The sequence below is a fragment of the Python bivittatus genome, unplaced genomic scaffold (assembly GCF_059951505.1).
Source record: "Python bivittatus isolate LINGU-HERP-01145 unplaced genomic scaffold, Pbiv_v1 ctg000480_np1212, whole genome shotgun sequence".
Taxonomy (NCBI): Eukaryota; Metazoa; Chordata; class Lepidosauria; order Squamata; family Pythonidae; genus Python; species Python bivittatus.
Genome location: NW_028277075.1, coordinates 64891152 through 64908819, shown reverse-complemented (window position 1 = coordinate 64908819; position 17668 = coordinate 64891152). Strand labels below are relative to the sequence as shown.

At 38.2% G+C, this 17668-nt stretch overlaps 1 protein-coding gene across 1 annotated transcript in view; it reads right to left on the bottom strand.

Annotated features, from left to right (window-relative positions):
- DEAF1 (DEAF1 transcription factor) overlaps positions 1-17366 on the bottom strand; it is a 34478-nt gene extending 17112 nt beyond the window's left edge. The window contains exons 1-8 of the mRNA XM_007436334.4: positions 17076-17366; positions 16110-16207; positions 13546-13675; positions 9589-9735; positions 8686-8825; positions 7853-7918; positions 5907-6033; positions 5183-5311 (exon numbers count right to left, since the gene is read on the bottom strand). Coding sequence (XP_007436396.2) covers positions 5183-5311; positions 5907-6033; positions 7853-7918; positions 8686-8825; positions 9589-9735; positions 13546-13675; positions 16110-16207; positions 17076-17358 — 1120 coding nt within the window. The 5' untranslated portion in view covers positions 17359-17366. The remainder of the gene's footprint in view (positions 1-5182; positions 5312-5906; positions 6034-7852; positions 7919-8685; positions 8826-9588; positions 9736-13545; positions 13676-16109; positions 16208-17075) is intronic.
- Positions 17367-17668: the final 302 nt, after the last annotated feature.

Below are 17668 nucleotides of genomic sequence, written 5' to 3'. Positions count from 1 at the left end.
TGAGTAATTAAAAAAAATATATTTGTAGTACTTATCCTTAGGCAAAACAATGTGTCAAGGATTGCGGACTTCTATGTATTGGTAAGAGGTTTATCCCTTATTCCCTTATATAATTTTAAAAACACCTTACATAAAATCTTCCTAATATTTAAATCCAAATTTTGCAGCTGTTTAAAAGATGTTTCTATTTTGCATGTAATGCATTTTATTAAGTGTGCCCACTTTGGTGGATTTTTTGCATATAACTTTCTTTTACAGTCTTGAGCCATTCTTAATAAACAAGAAAAATGTAAAATAATTAAAATTGCTGCTAGTTGTCCACTTAGTTCACATATCTCCTCCCAGTGAAAGGTATGTATAGTCCTGCATGAACTGTGCTTAATGATTTTAATGCTGTTTATTTATTTAAAAATGGATATATCATCTTTCAAACATTCTTCTCAAGATGGTAACAGTTTAGAACTGCAATCCACAAAGTGAATTACAAGCAAGAGCTAAAAATATAACTACAGGCAGCAATACTTTCTATGTGGCAACAAGAAATAGAACAGGTACAAAAAAACCTAAGTTATTAAAGGAGCTTCTGCAGTTAATAAAACTGTTAACATATTAACAATTTTTGAAGAATAAAAAGAGCTTTTCCTGCTGCTGAAAAGCCAGTAAATGCTCTCTTTGGGGGAGACTATGTGGAAGGGAGGGTCCTAATATTTTTAACTGTGGTATGTCTAATTGGAGGCTTATGTGACAACTTGGATAGGGTTAGGGTTAGAAGAAACTGTGCTGTCTATTTTCAGCAATCATAACTAGGACTCTAGGGGCTCCAAAAAAGGAATTGAGGCTGTAGGTTGCCCATCTGTTCTGAACCATGAATGTCTTTATAGAATAATATCAAAACCTTGAATTGGGACTGAAAACAGTCTGGGAAGCAATTAAGACAATATGGTACTGGCACAGTATGATCATAATATGCATTTCCAGGAAACGCTCTTGCTGCCATGTTTTGTACTAAGAGAAGTTCTTGGATTTTTCCTCAAGGGCAGCCTTACATAAAAAACACTGCAGTGATTAAGGCAAGAGGTTACCTGTGTGCAGATTTCTGAAGTTAAGCTATTTCTATCCAAGGAGAACCACACCTGGTGCATTAGCCTAAGCTTTGGGCCAAAGAAAACAACTGAGTCTCTAACAACAAAGATAACACTAGAATGGACAGAAAACCAGTCCATTAACATGATTCTGTCTTGTCAGGATTCACCTTTGGTTTATTTGCTTTCATCCAGCCTGTAAGAAAAAAAACTAGATGAAAATGTGAGGAAAAGTCAGAGGGTTGGACCAACAAGCAGCCACATTTCAGCTCATATGAGAGGATGAAGATTGATTAGATCCTCCTAATGAGGGGAGGCACTAGTGGAGGCACTACAACAGCAGCTGTTACACCAAGTAACTCCACCCAAGGAAGAGAATTAAAGAAGCGAGCCCAGTGGACAAGAGTGGCAACCAGAAACAAGAGATGTCAGCTTTAGGGTGTTTGCAGAGGCAGAGCTCTCTGAGCCCTCAGGGCAAGGAAAGCAACTGCAGAACAAGAAAAAAGATAGTGGATCATTGAAGGACAAAGTGGATCCAATGTGCCCTGCAATAACACAAAAAAGACTCATGGGAGTTAGAGAGATAAATACATACTGACTGGATCAACTAGCAAATTAAGCTGCCTTCCAAGAGCAAAATCAGACATGTGACATGTGACACATTAAGTCCACTGACAGCTATGCTGTCCTATAAATTCATTTAGGGCTAAATGTACTGCAAAGTACAGCTAGAAATATAACCTCAGTGACACTGAAGATCTAGAAAGGAAGCTCAAGAACAGATGGTGTTTTCATCCATCTTTGCAGTCCCTGGAAGAGGACTGAGAAAGAAAAGAATATTGCAGATGATTGAAGAGCTATGCAAATCTCAGAAGAGATTTGATTAGAGGTCATTGCCTGAATTATCTGGATAATAAGCTGCTGATATGAGATGGACTGCACCTCACAAAGATTTGTAAAAAAGTGTTCAACCAAAGCTGAGCGAGCTTAATTAGGAGGACTTTAAATTGAATCTTACGAGGGCAGGAGATTAAACCCTGAAGTAATATGTAAAGATTAATCCTTGTGTGTTCTAGAAGGAAGTGAGAGTGAAGCCTTAATGGGGCCTATTAAACTACTCAATAGTAAAATCAGGAAGAACATTGGCTCATAAAGTTCACGGCCTTTGTTGTTTATATCCTAATGCCCACAGTATAGGAAATAAACAAAATGAACTTAAACGTTTAGTATAGGAAGGCAACTGAGGTTTAATAGCTATAATGGAGACCTGGTGGGATGATTCCTACTATGGAAGTAAAGCAACTAAAGGATACCATTTGCTCAAAAGGAACAGAAACGATGAAAAGGGAGGAGGAGCAGCACTTTATGTTGCAAGTATCCAAATCTGCTCAGAAATCCAAGTAAATGAACTTGGTGATATTATAGACAGCACTTCAGTTAAAGTAATGGAAGAAGCAAATAAATGCAATACTGTAATGATGCCTATTATCCTTGCCCAACCAAGGAAAAAATACGGATGCTGCTTTACAAAAGCAAACTGCAAACCTTTCAAATCAGCATGAAGTAGCATGGATGGGGGACTTTAATTATCCCAAAATCTGTTTGAGAGACAAACTCCACTGAGTATGGTCTTTCCAGGAAGTTCTTGACATATCTTACCAAAAACTTCATCTTTCAGTGGGTGGAGCAAGACACCAGAGGAGCAGCTATCTTTGACTCGATACTCATCATTCAAGAAGACATAGCCAAGGAAAACAGTAGCAGTAACACTGGGTGAAAGTGATCATATTATGCTTTAGTTCTTAAATAAAATTAAGCTGAGTGTATTTGAATGCAAATCCTGGACTTTAAAAAAAAGTGGCTTTTAATAAACACAGACAGTAATAAGTAGGATTCCATGACAGGAGAAACTAATTAGAAAAGGACCTCAGAATGGATACGAATTCTTAAAAATGAGATATCAAAAGCACAATGGCAAATAATCCAAATAAGTGAAAAAAATAAGAAGACGACACAAGTCTAACAAAGATCTGAAAGCAAAAAAGAACACATACAGATATTCTTTTGGGTGGAAAGACTGACATATCACATACATACAGGCAGCCCAGAACTGTAGAGCTGGTGTCAGGAAAGTGAAAGCTCAGAATAAATGAAATTGCAAACAACAACAAAAAGAGCTTCTTCAAGAAAAGGAAAAGAATCTGCTCAATGAAATTGGCAAAATGCTAACAGATAATAAAGAAAAAGCATAGCTAGCTTCCTATTTTGGTTCAATCTTCTTCAACAAAAAAATATGCAAACAATAAAAATTGTAAAGAGCAAATGAAGGGGCAGGATTGAAGCTTGGGACTGATACATTTATGACCTAGGAATATCTATTTACTTTGAATGTGTTAGAATGTCCAGACTTGATGAATTGCATCTTAAAGTCCTGAATGAATTTGCTGATGGCTGACCTGAACCATTATATATATTATATTTGAGAAGTCCCAAAGAACAGGTAGAAAGTCACTTAACTGGAGAAGGGCAAATTCTGCTCATATATTCAAAATGGAGAAAAAGGAGAAACTACATACCAGTCAATCAGACACTGATATCTGGGGGATTCTAGAACAACTCATAAAGCAATGGATCTGTAAGTGCCTCAGAACAAGGTGATAATTACAAGGTCAACATGAATTTGCAAAGAACAAGTTTGGTCTGATTACCCATTATCTCATTTTTATAATTGGGTTTATTTCTTTTGTAGATTACAGAAGTGCTATAGATACAGTATATGTTGATTTCAGCAAAACATTTCACAAAATATCACACGACATTCTGAACAGTAAGGTAATTAAATGTTGGCTGAATGGCATAACAACTAAGTGGCTACAGTATATGAAAATCATACTCAGTGAGTACTCATGAGCATTTCCTCATCAAACTGGTGCGGGGTGCTGAGTGGGGTACCACAAGCTTCTACCTTGGACTCTTTATCTTTCAGTAATTGTATTAATGACTTGGATAACAAGATTAATATTTATTTGATTTGCAGATGCCACAAAATGGGAGAGAAAGCTAACATCCTCAAATTCAGAACTAAAGTTGAAAACAATCTTGGTGGGTTACAGAAATGGGTTGTGAATAAGATAGTGAAATTTAAGAGGCATGTGCAAAATTAAGCACTAAGAAACAGAAATGAATGCATAGATTTAGAATGCAGGATACCTGGTTTGGTAATAATATTTGTGAAACAGATCTTGCAGTAGTAGACAATTACAAACTGAATATGGGTTAGCAACATGAGGTGGCTGGGGAAAAAAGGCAAAATACAATTTCATATAATTTCCAAATCATGGAAAGTAATCAATCAATTTTTTTCCTTTGTTCAGACCCCACCTCTAGGGTGGGCTCCAAACAGGCAAAACACTTTAATAAGTTTTCAGAAAACTGGAATAACTTCAGAAAAGAGCAGTGAGGATGACTAGAAGCTAAGTCCTATGAAGAGAGGTGGAAGAATCTGAAGATATTCAGACTTGAAAAGAGTAAGGAGTGAGCATTCTTCAAGAAGCTAAGAGGATATCACACAGAAGAAAGCCAAGGCACATTCTCGGTCACTACAGGCAAAGGATACAGAATAACGGATTTAAGCTACAAGAAGACGGGTTCCAACTGAATCTTAGGAAAAACTTCCTGGCAATAGGAGCATCGGTGAAACCAATTACCTACAGAGGTTGGGGGACTCTCCTTCCTTGGATGTGTCTCTAAGCAGAAGCTGCAGAGCTATCTCTCTGGGTTGTTTTGATTTAGACTCCTGCCTTGGGCAGAGGGTTGGGCTCAGTAGTTTAAATGGCCCCTTCCAACAGTATGATTCTGTGATTCATTCCTGAGGCTGGGCATTGATTAAAGCAACTGTGACATCTGCTTTACATTGCAATCCTATACACCTGTATCTGAGAATAAATCCCACTGAGCTCATCAGTAGTACTTTCTCTTCCTATGCTGTTAGTCAAGTTAACTTCTACCTTTTTTCCTTTATCCCTGCCCTCTTCCTCCTTCTAAAATGTAGTTTTAAAGAAGTATCCCTATCACATATGGGTGTGATTTGTCTTACTCACCAGTGGTACCAGTAAAAACATCACCTTGGGAGGGACTTTCTGAGATAATAGCTGTGGCCTCCACAGCTGCTGTACGATCAAAGGTCAAAGTGCCAGAAGTCGTAATCTGTCCTGAAGGAGTCACGGTGACTAAAAAACAACGGAAACGTTTTCAGAATTAAGTAGAATGGTGATAGCCATGTGATCATGGGATTTCCCCACTTTTGCTTCTAACCTGCAGAAACTACCACACTGAGCTAATAAACACATCTTTCTGGAAACAAGCATACTTCTCTGAGTGAAAGAAACTAATGGTTTCCAAATACAGAACAGGCCAAATTAGTGAGGCTAAAAGCTTCTCAGTTCCACAGACCGAAAAGACAGCTCATGATGAACCCCCCCCCCCATTTTATTAAGATGGAAAGCAAACATTAAAATGAAATATAGAAGATAAGGATTTAAATAACATTTGCAAATATTTCTTTGATGTTTTTACTCAAATTATTACCACCAGCTAGTTAAATGAAGACTAAACACAGATTAAGGGTACCAAAAGAGAAACTTAGGGTGGCTTGCCATTTAGACTGAAGTGAAAAAGGTGGAAAGGAGCAAAGGCTGTTTCCTGTAAAGTGTACAATGATAATTTAATATTTCAATTTTTTGAAAGTGAAATTTTTCTCATTTTAGAAAGAATGATAAATATTAAATGATGGTTAGGATTCATTTATGAACATGGAACCCTTACATGTAGTGGCAGCAGTTCCAGGAAGTAGGGTGATGTTTTTGGGAGAATCCTTCTTCACTGGAGTTGTTGGCAATTCATTCTCTTTTTTCCTTCTTTTATAGGGGACAAACAGTCTAACAGGACCACTCTGATAAAGAGAAAGCAACCATTGTCAGAACACAGCAGTAATTCTTTCTGGAGATAGAATAAATGTTTCTTTTCTAGTTGACCTAGCCAAAACCTTGTATAAATTGCCTCACCAAATGAAAGAAAATTGAACTCCTTCACACAATGAATTTAACACAGGATATGAAACATTTCTATGTTAAAGACAAAGGACTCAAGCCCAAAGCCTCTCAGATCTATCTTCTTCCATCCACAATTCTGCTATGCAGCAAAGCAGGGTCCCAGATAAATATGAAATCCTTTCATTATAAATAATATTATCAGACAGCTCATTTCTCAGTGTTCAGTTGCTATTGCTGCTATGCCTTACATGAGAAAAATCAATAATATTCTCAAAAAGAAACAAGTCAGCTCTTATAATGTATTCCAAACTACTTTCATTTCATATTATATTGCACATTTTTTAAAGGAACACAAAGTTGGTGAAATCTGAGCATTTGAAGGCCCAGTGTTTCTCCAAGAGTAGTTTTTCATATACCAACTCTGAACTTTTCCCAATGGGCTACTTTCAAATGTGGTGGACTACAGCTTTCCTCACAGCTTGCTCTGGGTCTGATGGCTACTGCAGTTCAATAAAATATGAAACACTGTACGCTGACTGGTTGCAACTGACAAGAAGTGCAATCCAGCAGATCTGGAGTACATCTGGTTGGGGAAGAGGTACACTTTACTGAAAAAGTAGCTTTTTCCTTTTAATGCTTCTACACTGTGGAGCCAACTTCTCTGGAGATTCCTGCCTGCCTATACCTAGTAACCTTTACAAGAGTGGCTAAACGTCATCCCAAATATTTATTTATTGCTGCCACTCCTATGCCACTTCAATCAGAAAAACTTTAAAGTCCCATAATAATGAGGTGAGGTGGGTCTCTACAAGGGAGAGAGCCTTTCTAGAGTGGCACCATTTTTGGAATGCCCTTCCCAGAGAGACTCAAGTGGCACCCACATTGACATCATTTTGGCACCAATGAAGACCTTATTATTTTCCCAGGCTTTTTAATTGTATTTTAATTCATATTGTTTTAGATTTTGGCAACTGCCTTGTTGCTGCCTGGTTCGTATAGTGTCTTTATTTTGTATTTTATTTGATTTACTGGATATGTTTTAATTCAAATTTTACTTTTTCTTTTTTTATGTGTTTATTATAAACTGCTTATAAACGGGCTATTGGGTTGTTTAAAACTGTTAATAAATTAATAAATATATCTAATCACAAAATAATATAAGCAACGTAAGTCCCATAATCAATAGCATTATAACAGAATTCCCAATACCCATAGGGACAATCTCTCCTCCCACTACAGATGTAATTCTCCCCAAAGGCTCTGCAGAATAACCAGACTTTCTCTAAATTCCAAAAAGTAGTAAAGGAAGGAGCCAATCTCATGGAGGGGGTGGGCGGGGAAAGTAATCTGTTCAAGAGGAGGGGAGTTCCCACAGAGAGTGCTTGTTTCTGAGTGCCCTCTCACCATACCTCAAACAGTTAGGAAACTCCACATATTTATAAATACATTTTTAAAACAACACATAGATGCATATTGTTAATAATCTACTATCATAACTAGATAAACTCAGCAATATTTGTTTTACCTAAAAGCCTGCTACTGCAATAATCCCACTATCAACCAGAAATGGTGATGTGGCCCTATTTCTTTGCTTGCTGCCTTTCCCTACCCAACAAGGGACCTTTCAGCCCACAGTATTTACAGATCTTCTCTGTATGATAACCAGCACCTAGCAGCTCAGCACATCATCAGGTAATCCAAGCAGCACTGCAGACTCACCAGACTCATGTCATCACAACAAGCAGCGCAAGTGCATGAGGCTGCATGGGGATTTAGGATTCCATCCTGAATGGAAGGAAAAGAGCAATATTAGGTTGGAAAAACTGACCCCCATCCCGCATTAGCACAAGGAAGCCCTTCCCTATTTCTCCAGGCGCTGAGAGCTTGGTTGGTACACTGTTTTAAAGCAACACCAGCCAACCAATCTAGCGTCCTGTCTTGTGGTCTCGCCCCCTCCCCCTCAGCATCCCCCTCTGCCTCGCTTCTTTGCAGCGTATCCTGCTCCCGATGCTACAGAACCACAAATGCAGATAATGGGCAATCTAAAGAACAACAGCCGGTGCATGAAATGGTGTATGACTGTGACGAAAACAAGATCGGATAGGAAAGGATAATACTATGGCAAACTAGTTAGATTTCCTTTCCTTTCCTCTTCCCTGTACCCCATAATGGAATAACATGCGGGGTATTTATGTATGCGTATACAAACAGGGTGTCCTACAAAGGTTTATGGTATTTCTACTGCTTCTTCAACTCCTACACGTATTTTCTGGTAAGATTTTTTCCTAGGTAAGACCTTGCCTGGCGGTCTCCTTCATTTTCAAGAAAGAGTATGCTGTATAAACTAAGTACACACAGAGTACACGATAAAGCTCGTTCGAATGCCACCATCCATGTGCACTTATTTAGAAATCAATCCCACTGAATTCAGCAGTACTTGTTTCAGGATAAATTTGGCCCAGAATTCTTAAAACTCCTATAACTTGCATAAGTATACTGTGCACAGTTTTTCATATATATCTGACAGTAGAAAGAAAAAGTTGCTATCTTACATGAATAAGGCATTGTATTGGCCTCCCAGCATAACGGATACTTCTTTTCCAGTCTTTGCTACTGGCTCTTCCAGCCATAGCTTCAAATTCAGTGGGGCTGTACCAGTTGTCCCCCTGCTTAATGCAACGACCTCGGCCACCTAGTACAGGACAAAATAAAGAAATAACTCCTGCTTAATAATTGTTTTATACAAATGAGGCTCAGAGGAGTCTGCAAAAAGCTTTCTCTGCAAGCTGCAGACTAATCATTCTCTTCCCACTCAAAAAAAAAAAAAAAAAATGCATTCCCAACATAAACACTCTTAGTGGTTTCACAAATGGGAGTATTCACTTTCACGCTGATGCAAGCATCAATTCTCCTTCCCTTCCCATTCACAGCTAACCACAACAACACTGAGGTGGAGAACATGCAGATTATAGAAGAATTTCCTCTGGGCCATTCATCGACTTTTAGATTGCTAACAGTATTAATGGTTTGGCCTGCTGTGTACAAATGAACTTGATATAGGACATCTATCATGTCATATTGGAAAGTGAGCAAATAGCTAACATTTGGTTGGCCTGATGCATGAAATGAGTTGTATCCAAAGCAGTATTTCCTATCTTTACTCTCAGAACAGCCCAAGATGTTATCTGGATGGGATTTTGGAGGACAGGGGAACAGTGAATATAGGTAGGAATTCCCCTTAAGCTATATTCCACATTTGCATTGCTATCAAATTAAAAGCAGATTCTGTCACAACTCTCAGATTGACTGTGTTCCAAATTTATGGAGAAATATCCTGGATATTGGGGAATGTCACTCTCTTACAAAACTCAATGTTTACTCTTAAGAAAAAATACTGGAGGATTCTTAATCATTCACACAGATCAGAAAAAAATAGAAAGGATGAAATCCCTTACCTGAACCAAGTCGGTTTTTGTACAGTATCCCACTGATATTTCGGCATCGCACAGGCAATTCATTATCATATACTGAAGGGTCCCAGTTATATTTTGTTCCACCTTTTTCTTGGCCAGATGTTAACTGAGTAGGAGGGGACTGAGGTGCTTCAGATTAAAGGAAAGGAAACAAAGTCTTAACACCCAGTTTCCATTTCTGCATTTCCTTTAGAAAAGCAAAACCTTGATCCACAAAATGATAGGTAGCCAATAAACAACTTATTCCTTCAACAGTTAAAAGAAGAAAAATTAATATTAAATCTTCTCCAAACAACAGATCAATTAGATTTTTTGGAATATGGAAACCATGTAGGAAGGACTTACACTGTCATTATCTGCCATATAATTTTACCATTCCTCTCAGAAGACAATAGCACTGTGATGCAGGAAATAACTGTATCCTACAAATTCCATGTCATCTCCATATCTCAGCCACTGCTATAGCAACACAGGATGCCTATTTCTCCATGCGCTTACAGGGCTTATGGATCACTCCAATTAACCAACTCTGAGCAGCATACAATTTCCCAGTATGGAATTGGGATTAAAAACAATTATAAAACAAAAAACAACACTATATGTTACAATCACATAAAATTGGGAAGTGTATTCAAATCAAACAAGAAACAATCTAACCTCTGGAGGGGTAGTCATAATGATCCAGGCTCCCTGGCTTGATGAAACAGCCAAGTTTTCATCAATTTCCTAAGGACCAGGAGGGAGGGGGCTGATTGCATGTCAGAGGCATACTATTCCAGAAGAGGGGGGACAGTGACTGAAATGCATTGCTTGTATAAGATACAAACTGGCCTGATTACATTATATTAGTTAACGAATAGGATAGATGTTTTTGTGTCTTAACAGCTTCTATATCATGACATAGAAAATACTGAGATATTATCATAACAGGGCAATGAAAAACTTGAACTATGGGACTTCCGAGGGAGACATGGCAAACTGAAGACATCTCTGTGAAAGCAGAGCCAACAACCACAGCAAAGACTGAAGAACTGGTGAGTAGACCAGTTCTTCGGAACCTCCTGGGACAAGGAGAGGATGGGAGATTGCTCATATGAGTTCCAGAGCGGTCTCCCATGGGTTTGAGTGACAGGAGACAAAGGGGTTAGCCATCTTGCTTGCAACTATGGTGGAACCTTTAAAGGACACTAAGTTTGCTAGCCTCACTTTCTAATCACTTTTGAAAATTGCTTATTAACTATCTTAAAGCTATTAGAGACCTTTGGAATGACAAATTTGAAAAGTCACCAGGTGAGTTTAGCTTCAACTCTGAACAAAAGAAAAATTAATTAAAAGCTTAAGAACATAAAGAATTTGGAATAAACAGCAAAAAGCTACATAAGATTTTGATCTAAAGAAAGTTATAAATGGATTAAGGGTCCAGTTAATTTTGGAATACTGACTTTTACTGTTAAGATTTTGGAATTAACAATAAAAAAATAAGTAGCTTCTCGTGAGAATCAGATTTATTTTGCCTATCTTGGCTAACTTTATGATTTTGGAAACTGGACACTAGAGGGGACTAAAGATTCTAATTAGAAGGGGAAAAAAAGACAACTCTGCTTTTGGTGTCAGTTAGTACTGGAACTTACAAAATGAAACAAAACATCACAACTTTAAAAATATTAAAGATCTTTGAAGAATGGAGCCAGAAATTAGTAGCTACAATATCAACAGTGTCAGTAATGATGTCTGACTCTATGGATAGATTATGTCCGAAAGATGTTAATGAGGGAATGACAGAAATGGAGCAAATTTTGTCTGACAAGACAGAGAAAGTACCAAAAGCGGAACTACAAATGACAGGCCAAGAGAATGACTTGGAAAAGGACACTTTATTGGATATACAAAAGAAACTGGCTAAAGTTTTAAACTTCAAGGGGAAATACAAATAACAAACCAAGAGAATAACCTGGAAAATATTTTTGTATTGGATCTATAAAAGAGGCTAGTTAAAAGCCTGAAGAAGTCTGTGCAATGGGATAAAGAGGAATGGAAGAGAAATCAAATCCCACAACAATATTTGAATGAACTAAAGATTAAGAGGGGGACGTGGTGGCGCAGCGGCTTAATGACACTGAAAGTTGCCGGCCAGAAATGGTCGACGCTTCAGCGGTTCGAGTCCAGCCTTCGCGTTAAACAGGGTGAGTTCCTGTTTCCTCCCCAGTTCCTGTCAACCCAACAGTTCGAAAACTTACGTGAGTAGATAAATGGGTACTCTCACTCCGGTGGGAGGAAAAATGCTGGCGGCGCCTTGCAAAAAAGGAGTTGGGAGCAGTTGCCGGTAAGCGCAAAAAACCGCGCGCGCCCGAAAAGGGCGCGAAGCAACGGAAACCCCACCTCCTGTGCTCGCCAGCTGGGCTCTGCCCTAGGAAGGAGGCTCTGGCAAACCACTTCCGAAAAACAATTGCCTTGAAAACTGCAAGGACTCGTCCAAGCAGTCACTGCAGGGTCAGCAATGACTGAGCGCAGACAAAAAAAAAAAAAAAGATTAAGACTGTTAGAAGTAAAAGGAAGGAATATAAAGTTGGTTTATTTGATCAAGGTTAAAATAAGACTTTTTTTTGCAAGGATCTGGCAATCCTTTACAGACTTTTTGCTCACACCAGGATTGAAAAGTTGATATTTTATGGATTTGCTTACAGATAAGGGATGGGATATGGGATGAAGAGATATCTATTTGTAACATTATAGGGAGTGAAGAGTTACCAAATTTGTCTATACTTGTAATGAAGGTTGGAAGTAACTTCTTTATATATTTCTTTTCTTTTTCTTTATTATATTCTTGCTTTTCTCTTTCTTCTTTTTCTTTTTTCCTGCACTTTTCATTCTTTCTAACTATTCTCTTTTCTTTCTTTAAGTTTAGTTCGTATTAGTTTTACTATTGTAATCAAAATCCTTAATAAAAACTATATACGAGAGAGAGAGAGAGAGGAGAGAAACTTGAACTACAAATAATTCAAAATTTGAATTATTTATTTATTTATATATCAAATTTGTCACCGCCCATCTCATTAAAAAGTGACTCTTTCCAGGTCATTACTTAGGTCAGTGGCAATTATTCCTGTACCCTGCTTTCTTTTTAAAAAGTAAAATAATTTATTACAGAAACAAAGAGGCAGAATTTTTTATAATAGGAGTCTCCTCAGTGTTCAAAACTAAGCTTCCCTAGAAAGAAATATAGCGCACATTTTCCAGAGCTGTAAAAGTTTAATGCTGTCACAATTTACTGAATTTACTGATTTATGAACTGACCAAGCTGGAATACTTGAATGTAACCCAATGCATTCCAATTTACTTGAACTAACAGTACATCTTTAAAACATTACATGAAAATCCAACTGCTTCATAGTTTCTTTAATTACATTGCTGACAATCATAAATACAATTACTTTTTTCAAATTTTAATAAAATTATTAATAAATACATAATAAAACAAAAATAAAAGAGTTGCATTGTTCAAGGATTGCACAGATTGTTCAAGAAATAAAAAAGCTAGGAGTTAGATTCCCAATCACCATAGCACGAATGGATTCTCCTCCTGCCTGCAGCCCCACTTCATGCTCCCAAAATCTGTTCCAGGAAATTACATTTACCAAAAATAGCCAGAGAGCATCCCAGATCCAGAATCCTACATTGCTGGTCCCACTTCTCCTGTAATAGCAATCAGTTCTTAGTTAACTTAATGGCAAGAAAGAAAAATTAAGGCATGACATTTTAAAAAAGAGATTACAGGATTCTCCCTTCCCATCCAAGCAAATCTGAGAAGGAACAGAATAAAAAACAAGAGATTCTGCTAACCAAATGTTAGTTTGCTTATGCAATATTGAAAAAAAAATCTCAGTTATGCATTTATGTTTCTATAGGACATTTTAAAAAGTCTCCCAGCTCACATTTTACCTGTAGTAAGAGGTGCAGATGGCCCCTTCAGACCCGCACTCTCTACAATGGTGCCATCTGTGTGAACCACGATCAGAGTGGCTTTTTCAGCATTCAAGCTGTCCCCAATCTGAAGAGCTGTTCTTCCAGACTGCAGAAAAAATAAAGAACTTTAGCAAAAGTAACTTACTGAAGGGCTTGGATTTTTATGTTTCTTAATTTGTAAAAATTCCTAACAAATTCCCATAGAAATATCAAGTTGTATATAGGGAAGACCATAAGAGGAATAATCAAATCCCTTTCTTCCACATCCAGGTGTATGGAGATTGAGATGCCATTCCCAGAATCCTGCTGTGTTAATGTGGAATTACAGGGCTAGAAGAGTTAGAGCACTGAGTCCAATCTTCTGCTCAATGCAAGAATCCAGTGGCTAACTTGCCTTCATCTGAACATATTCAGTGAAGGAGAGCTCAGCACCTTCCTTTGATATATTGCCAAACTGTTCTTACTGTTTTTTCCCCCTAATATTCAAACAGGATCTGTCTTCCTGTAGCTTTCTATATCTTACTAATTCCATATCTTGAAACAATAGAGAACAGGTCTTGACCTTCTATATTTTACCAATCAAATATTTGAAAAGTGCTAACCTATGTCTTCTCAAGTCATCTTTTCTCAACGATAAACAAACCAACTCTCCTTAGTCTCTCTTCATAAGAACTGCTTCTAGTCCTCCGTTCATCCCTGTTGACCTTCTTTGCACTTATTCCAAATTGCCTGAATGTTTATTGAAGTCTGGTGCTTAGAACTGGAATTATACTCAAGGTGAGATTTCAGCAATACAGAATACAATGAAATGATTAATTCCTATACCCTGGAAAACTTACCACAGTCCACACAGTCTTCTATCAATATGCTCTCAAATTGCATTTGTCTTTTTAACAGCTGCAATGTAACTGCTGATTTGTATTCAGTTTAAAAACAATTTCAATTAAAAAATCTTTTTCATATATACTGTTACCAAGGTAGGTAGTATGGATTTGATTTTTTTTCCTAAGTACATTTAGCAAGATTTTATTTATGTCTCCTAATGAAGAATTTTGCAGTTAACCATATTAAATTCCATTCTGTTGTCCATTTCTATATCCTATTACAATCATTCTGAATTTTGTTTTTGAATTATAGATTAGGTAATCCAAAGTTTTTATTATCTGCAAATCTGATAAATGTTCCCTCCAGCCTTCCTCCTTCCTTGATGAAAATGATGAAGAATATTGGGCACAGGATCAACCCCTATGGCACCTCATTTGATACATTACTCCAGTTTCATAAGGAAACATTAATGAGCACTCTCTGGATATAGTTATCAAGACAACTGCAAATATACTTAATAGACATATCTAATTAGCTTGTTAATCTAACATCACAGAGAAGTTTATTACATACTTTTCTGAAGTTCAGATATATTCCCAATACTCCCATAATCTATTAAATAAGTTATCTGATTTAAAAAAATGAAATAAGATTACTCTGGCAAGACTTGTTCATGATAAAGCCATGCTGACTTCTAATAATCATTATTTTCAAAATGCTTATAGATTGGTTGCATTATGATTTGCTTTAGAGCCTTCCCAGATATTGATACCAGACTGACAGGTCTGTAGTTCTGCCTTCCTTTTATTCCCCCTTTGAAGATAAAGATAATTCCCTTTCTCCAGTCAACTGGCACTTCACCAGTTCTTTAGCATTTCTCAGAGACAATAGACATGAGTTTAGCCAAAACTGATATATATATGGATTCGATTCCTTGAACTCATTTAAGTTCTGAAGATATTAATTACACTATGTAATGAAGACTGAGTCATATTGAAATACAGCTCCCATTGCAAGCTCTATTTATTATTATTATTATTATTATTATTATTATTATTATTATTATTATTTTTGTCCTGCCATACTATCCGTGCCTATGGCATCTTATACAGAATCAGACAAAAGCTCCTTGCCTCAGGAGGTTTAGTAATCTAGACCTGACAGTACAAAATGCAAGCTCTATGTGGACCAACATTTATTTCTGTGCCAGCCAGAGGAAAGGGTCCCAGAGAAGTCAATGGTTTCAGCAGAACCAGATACACTGCAAGTATTATAATATAAAAGGTGGTTTTATACATTTATTAGCAATTAGGTGCAGTTCTCTGCTAAGTGACACTGCTGATATTTGCCTCCATTTAACTGGAGATACAGCATTTAATTCCTTTGTGGGCAAAGAATAATAAAGAAGAAAATGACAGAAGACATTAACCCATGTTTAACTGAACTGTGGTTAACTGAGTTAACCATTTGCCTGGATTCATACAACACAATGAATTAGAAACTAGCCAACCTAGTTAATGGCTAGTCTGTGTTGTGCAAATCCAGCCATATTTATTTTGCTCATCCCCAATACAAAATTGCTAACTCAAATCTGTGCAATTTGATTACATAATGAACTTCATAGCTACAACACACATTTAAATTAGATACTTTCTACCACAAAGGAAATATGGAATATGCAAAAATATTGTAAGATTAACTAAACCTGACCTTACCAATACATGTCCTGAGATAGATGCTGCATTTGCCACAGAAGTAGTGAATACATTGTCTGCAGAGGCACCCACATTGGCTACTGTTACTGTGGTCACTTCTGTAAAACATGACCCAAATAAAATTTTCTGTGATATCCTCCTTCAGAACTGCCAAAATCCAAGAAGCAAAATATGCACATGTCCTGCTAAATAAGACATCTATAGAATGATATCTTAATATTGGTTCTCTACTGAAGGTACAGTTTTTATCTACCTATCAATCTCCAATGTTTATATAAACAGTGGCTTTATTAACAGAGCTCCCAGGGATCATGTGCAAGATAGCCAAAGGTAAGGGAGAAAAGGAATCCTTCTCCCTATTTATAATCTGAGAACCTTATTTTAACTGATTGTTGCAGATCAATAATTATTGGGTGAGGTTTTAGTGTGTAATATTTAATCTGCCTGCTTTTGCTCTTGCATATTTTAATCAGTCCCAATATCTTTTGTTATAGCATCTCAAAATGCAAATGGACAAAGCTACAATAATTGTTGGTTGCTATTCATCAAGTACCCCAACTAAATTACTCAGATGCTGACATCAAAAATTCAGCAGGTCATTTTCCTCTAACTAAGGCACTGTGATGGAGAAATGCAAGATTTCTGCCTGTCAGACCGTCGTGAATGATATCACAGTCCTGTCAGGGATAAGAAACAGCACAACTAAAGTAATGCAGACGAGAAGGTGGCATTTTCTGCACTTTCTTGACGTCAGGGATGATGCACACATGTATGTATATAACCTCATCATGAGGTACTACGGGTAGGTGAATAAGATCGAAACCGTTTCCACTCAAAGTGGAAACGCTTGGAGGTAATACTCGCGGGATGAACCATTCACACAAGCGAATGATCACCACACGACCCACAGTCAGGACCCGCGCTCAATGACCGGCGGGTGGCGCACTTGTGCGCATGCGCGCCGACCTGCAAAGGCAGCGGCTGCGGCGGCCTCGTCGGCACTCGGCAGGGACTCGGCCCCCATCTCGATGTGTTCGGCTTCTGCCGCCATTACGGTGACAGCCGTCACCTCCTCTTCTTCTTGTGGCTCCGCCTCCGAGCCGGGCACCTCTCCTCGGTGTTCGTGCTGCTGCTCGGATCCTTCTGCGGCCGCGGCAGCTGCCGCTGCTGCAGCCACTGCAGCAGCGGCAGCTACTGCAGCCGCCTCGGCCAAACCTAGTTGCTTCGCGGCCGAGTCCGAGTCCTCCATCCAAAGACACTGTAGCGGAGGGGGGGTGTATCCCGCGAGGTTAGCCGAACTCGTCCGAATGAGAGTTATTCTCCGATCTCGCCCGAACTCCTCTTTAAGAATCCCGAATAGGGAAACGAACGGCCCAAGGCCTGCTCCGATCTTATCCGAGTATCGTCGACGACGGGTGTCCCCGAATCCGTCCTGCGGCCCGCTTCGGTCTCACCCGAGTGATCCCGATCGGAGCCGATTTCTCCCGATCCACTGAAAGTGCATGTTGAGGCTACCTAGAGCGGGACCGGAAGCTCGCGAAGATATCCGAATAGGTCGC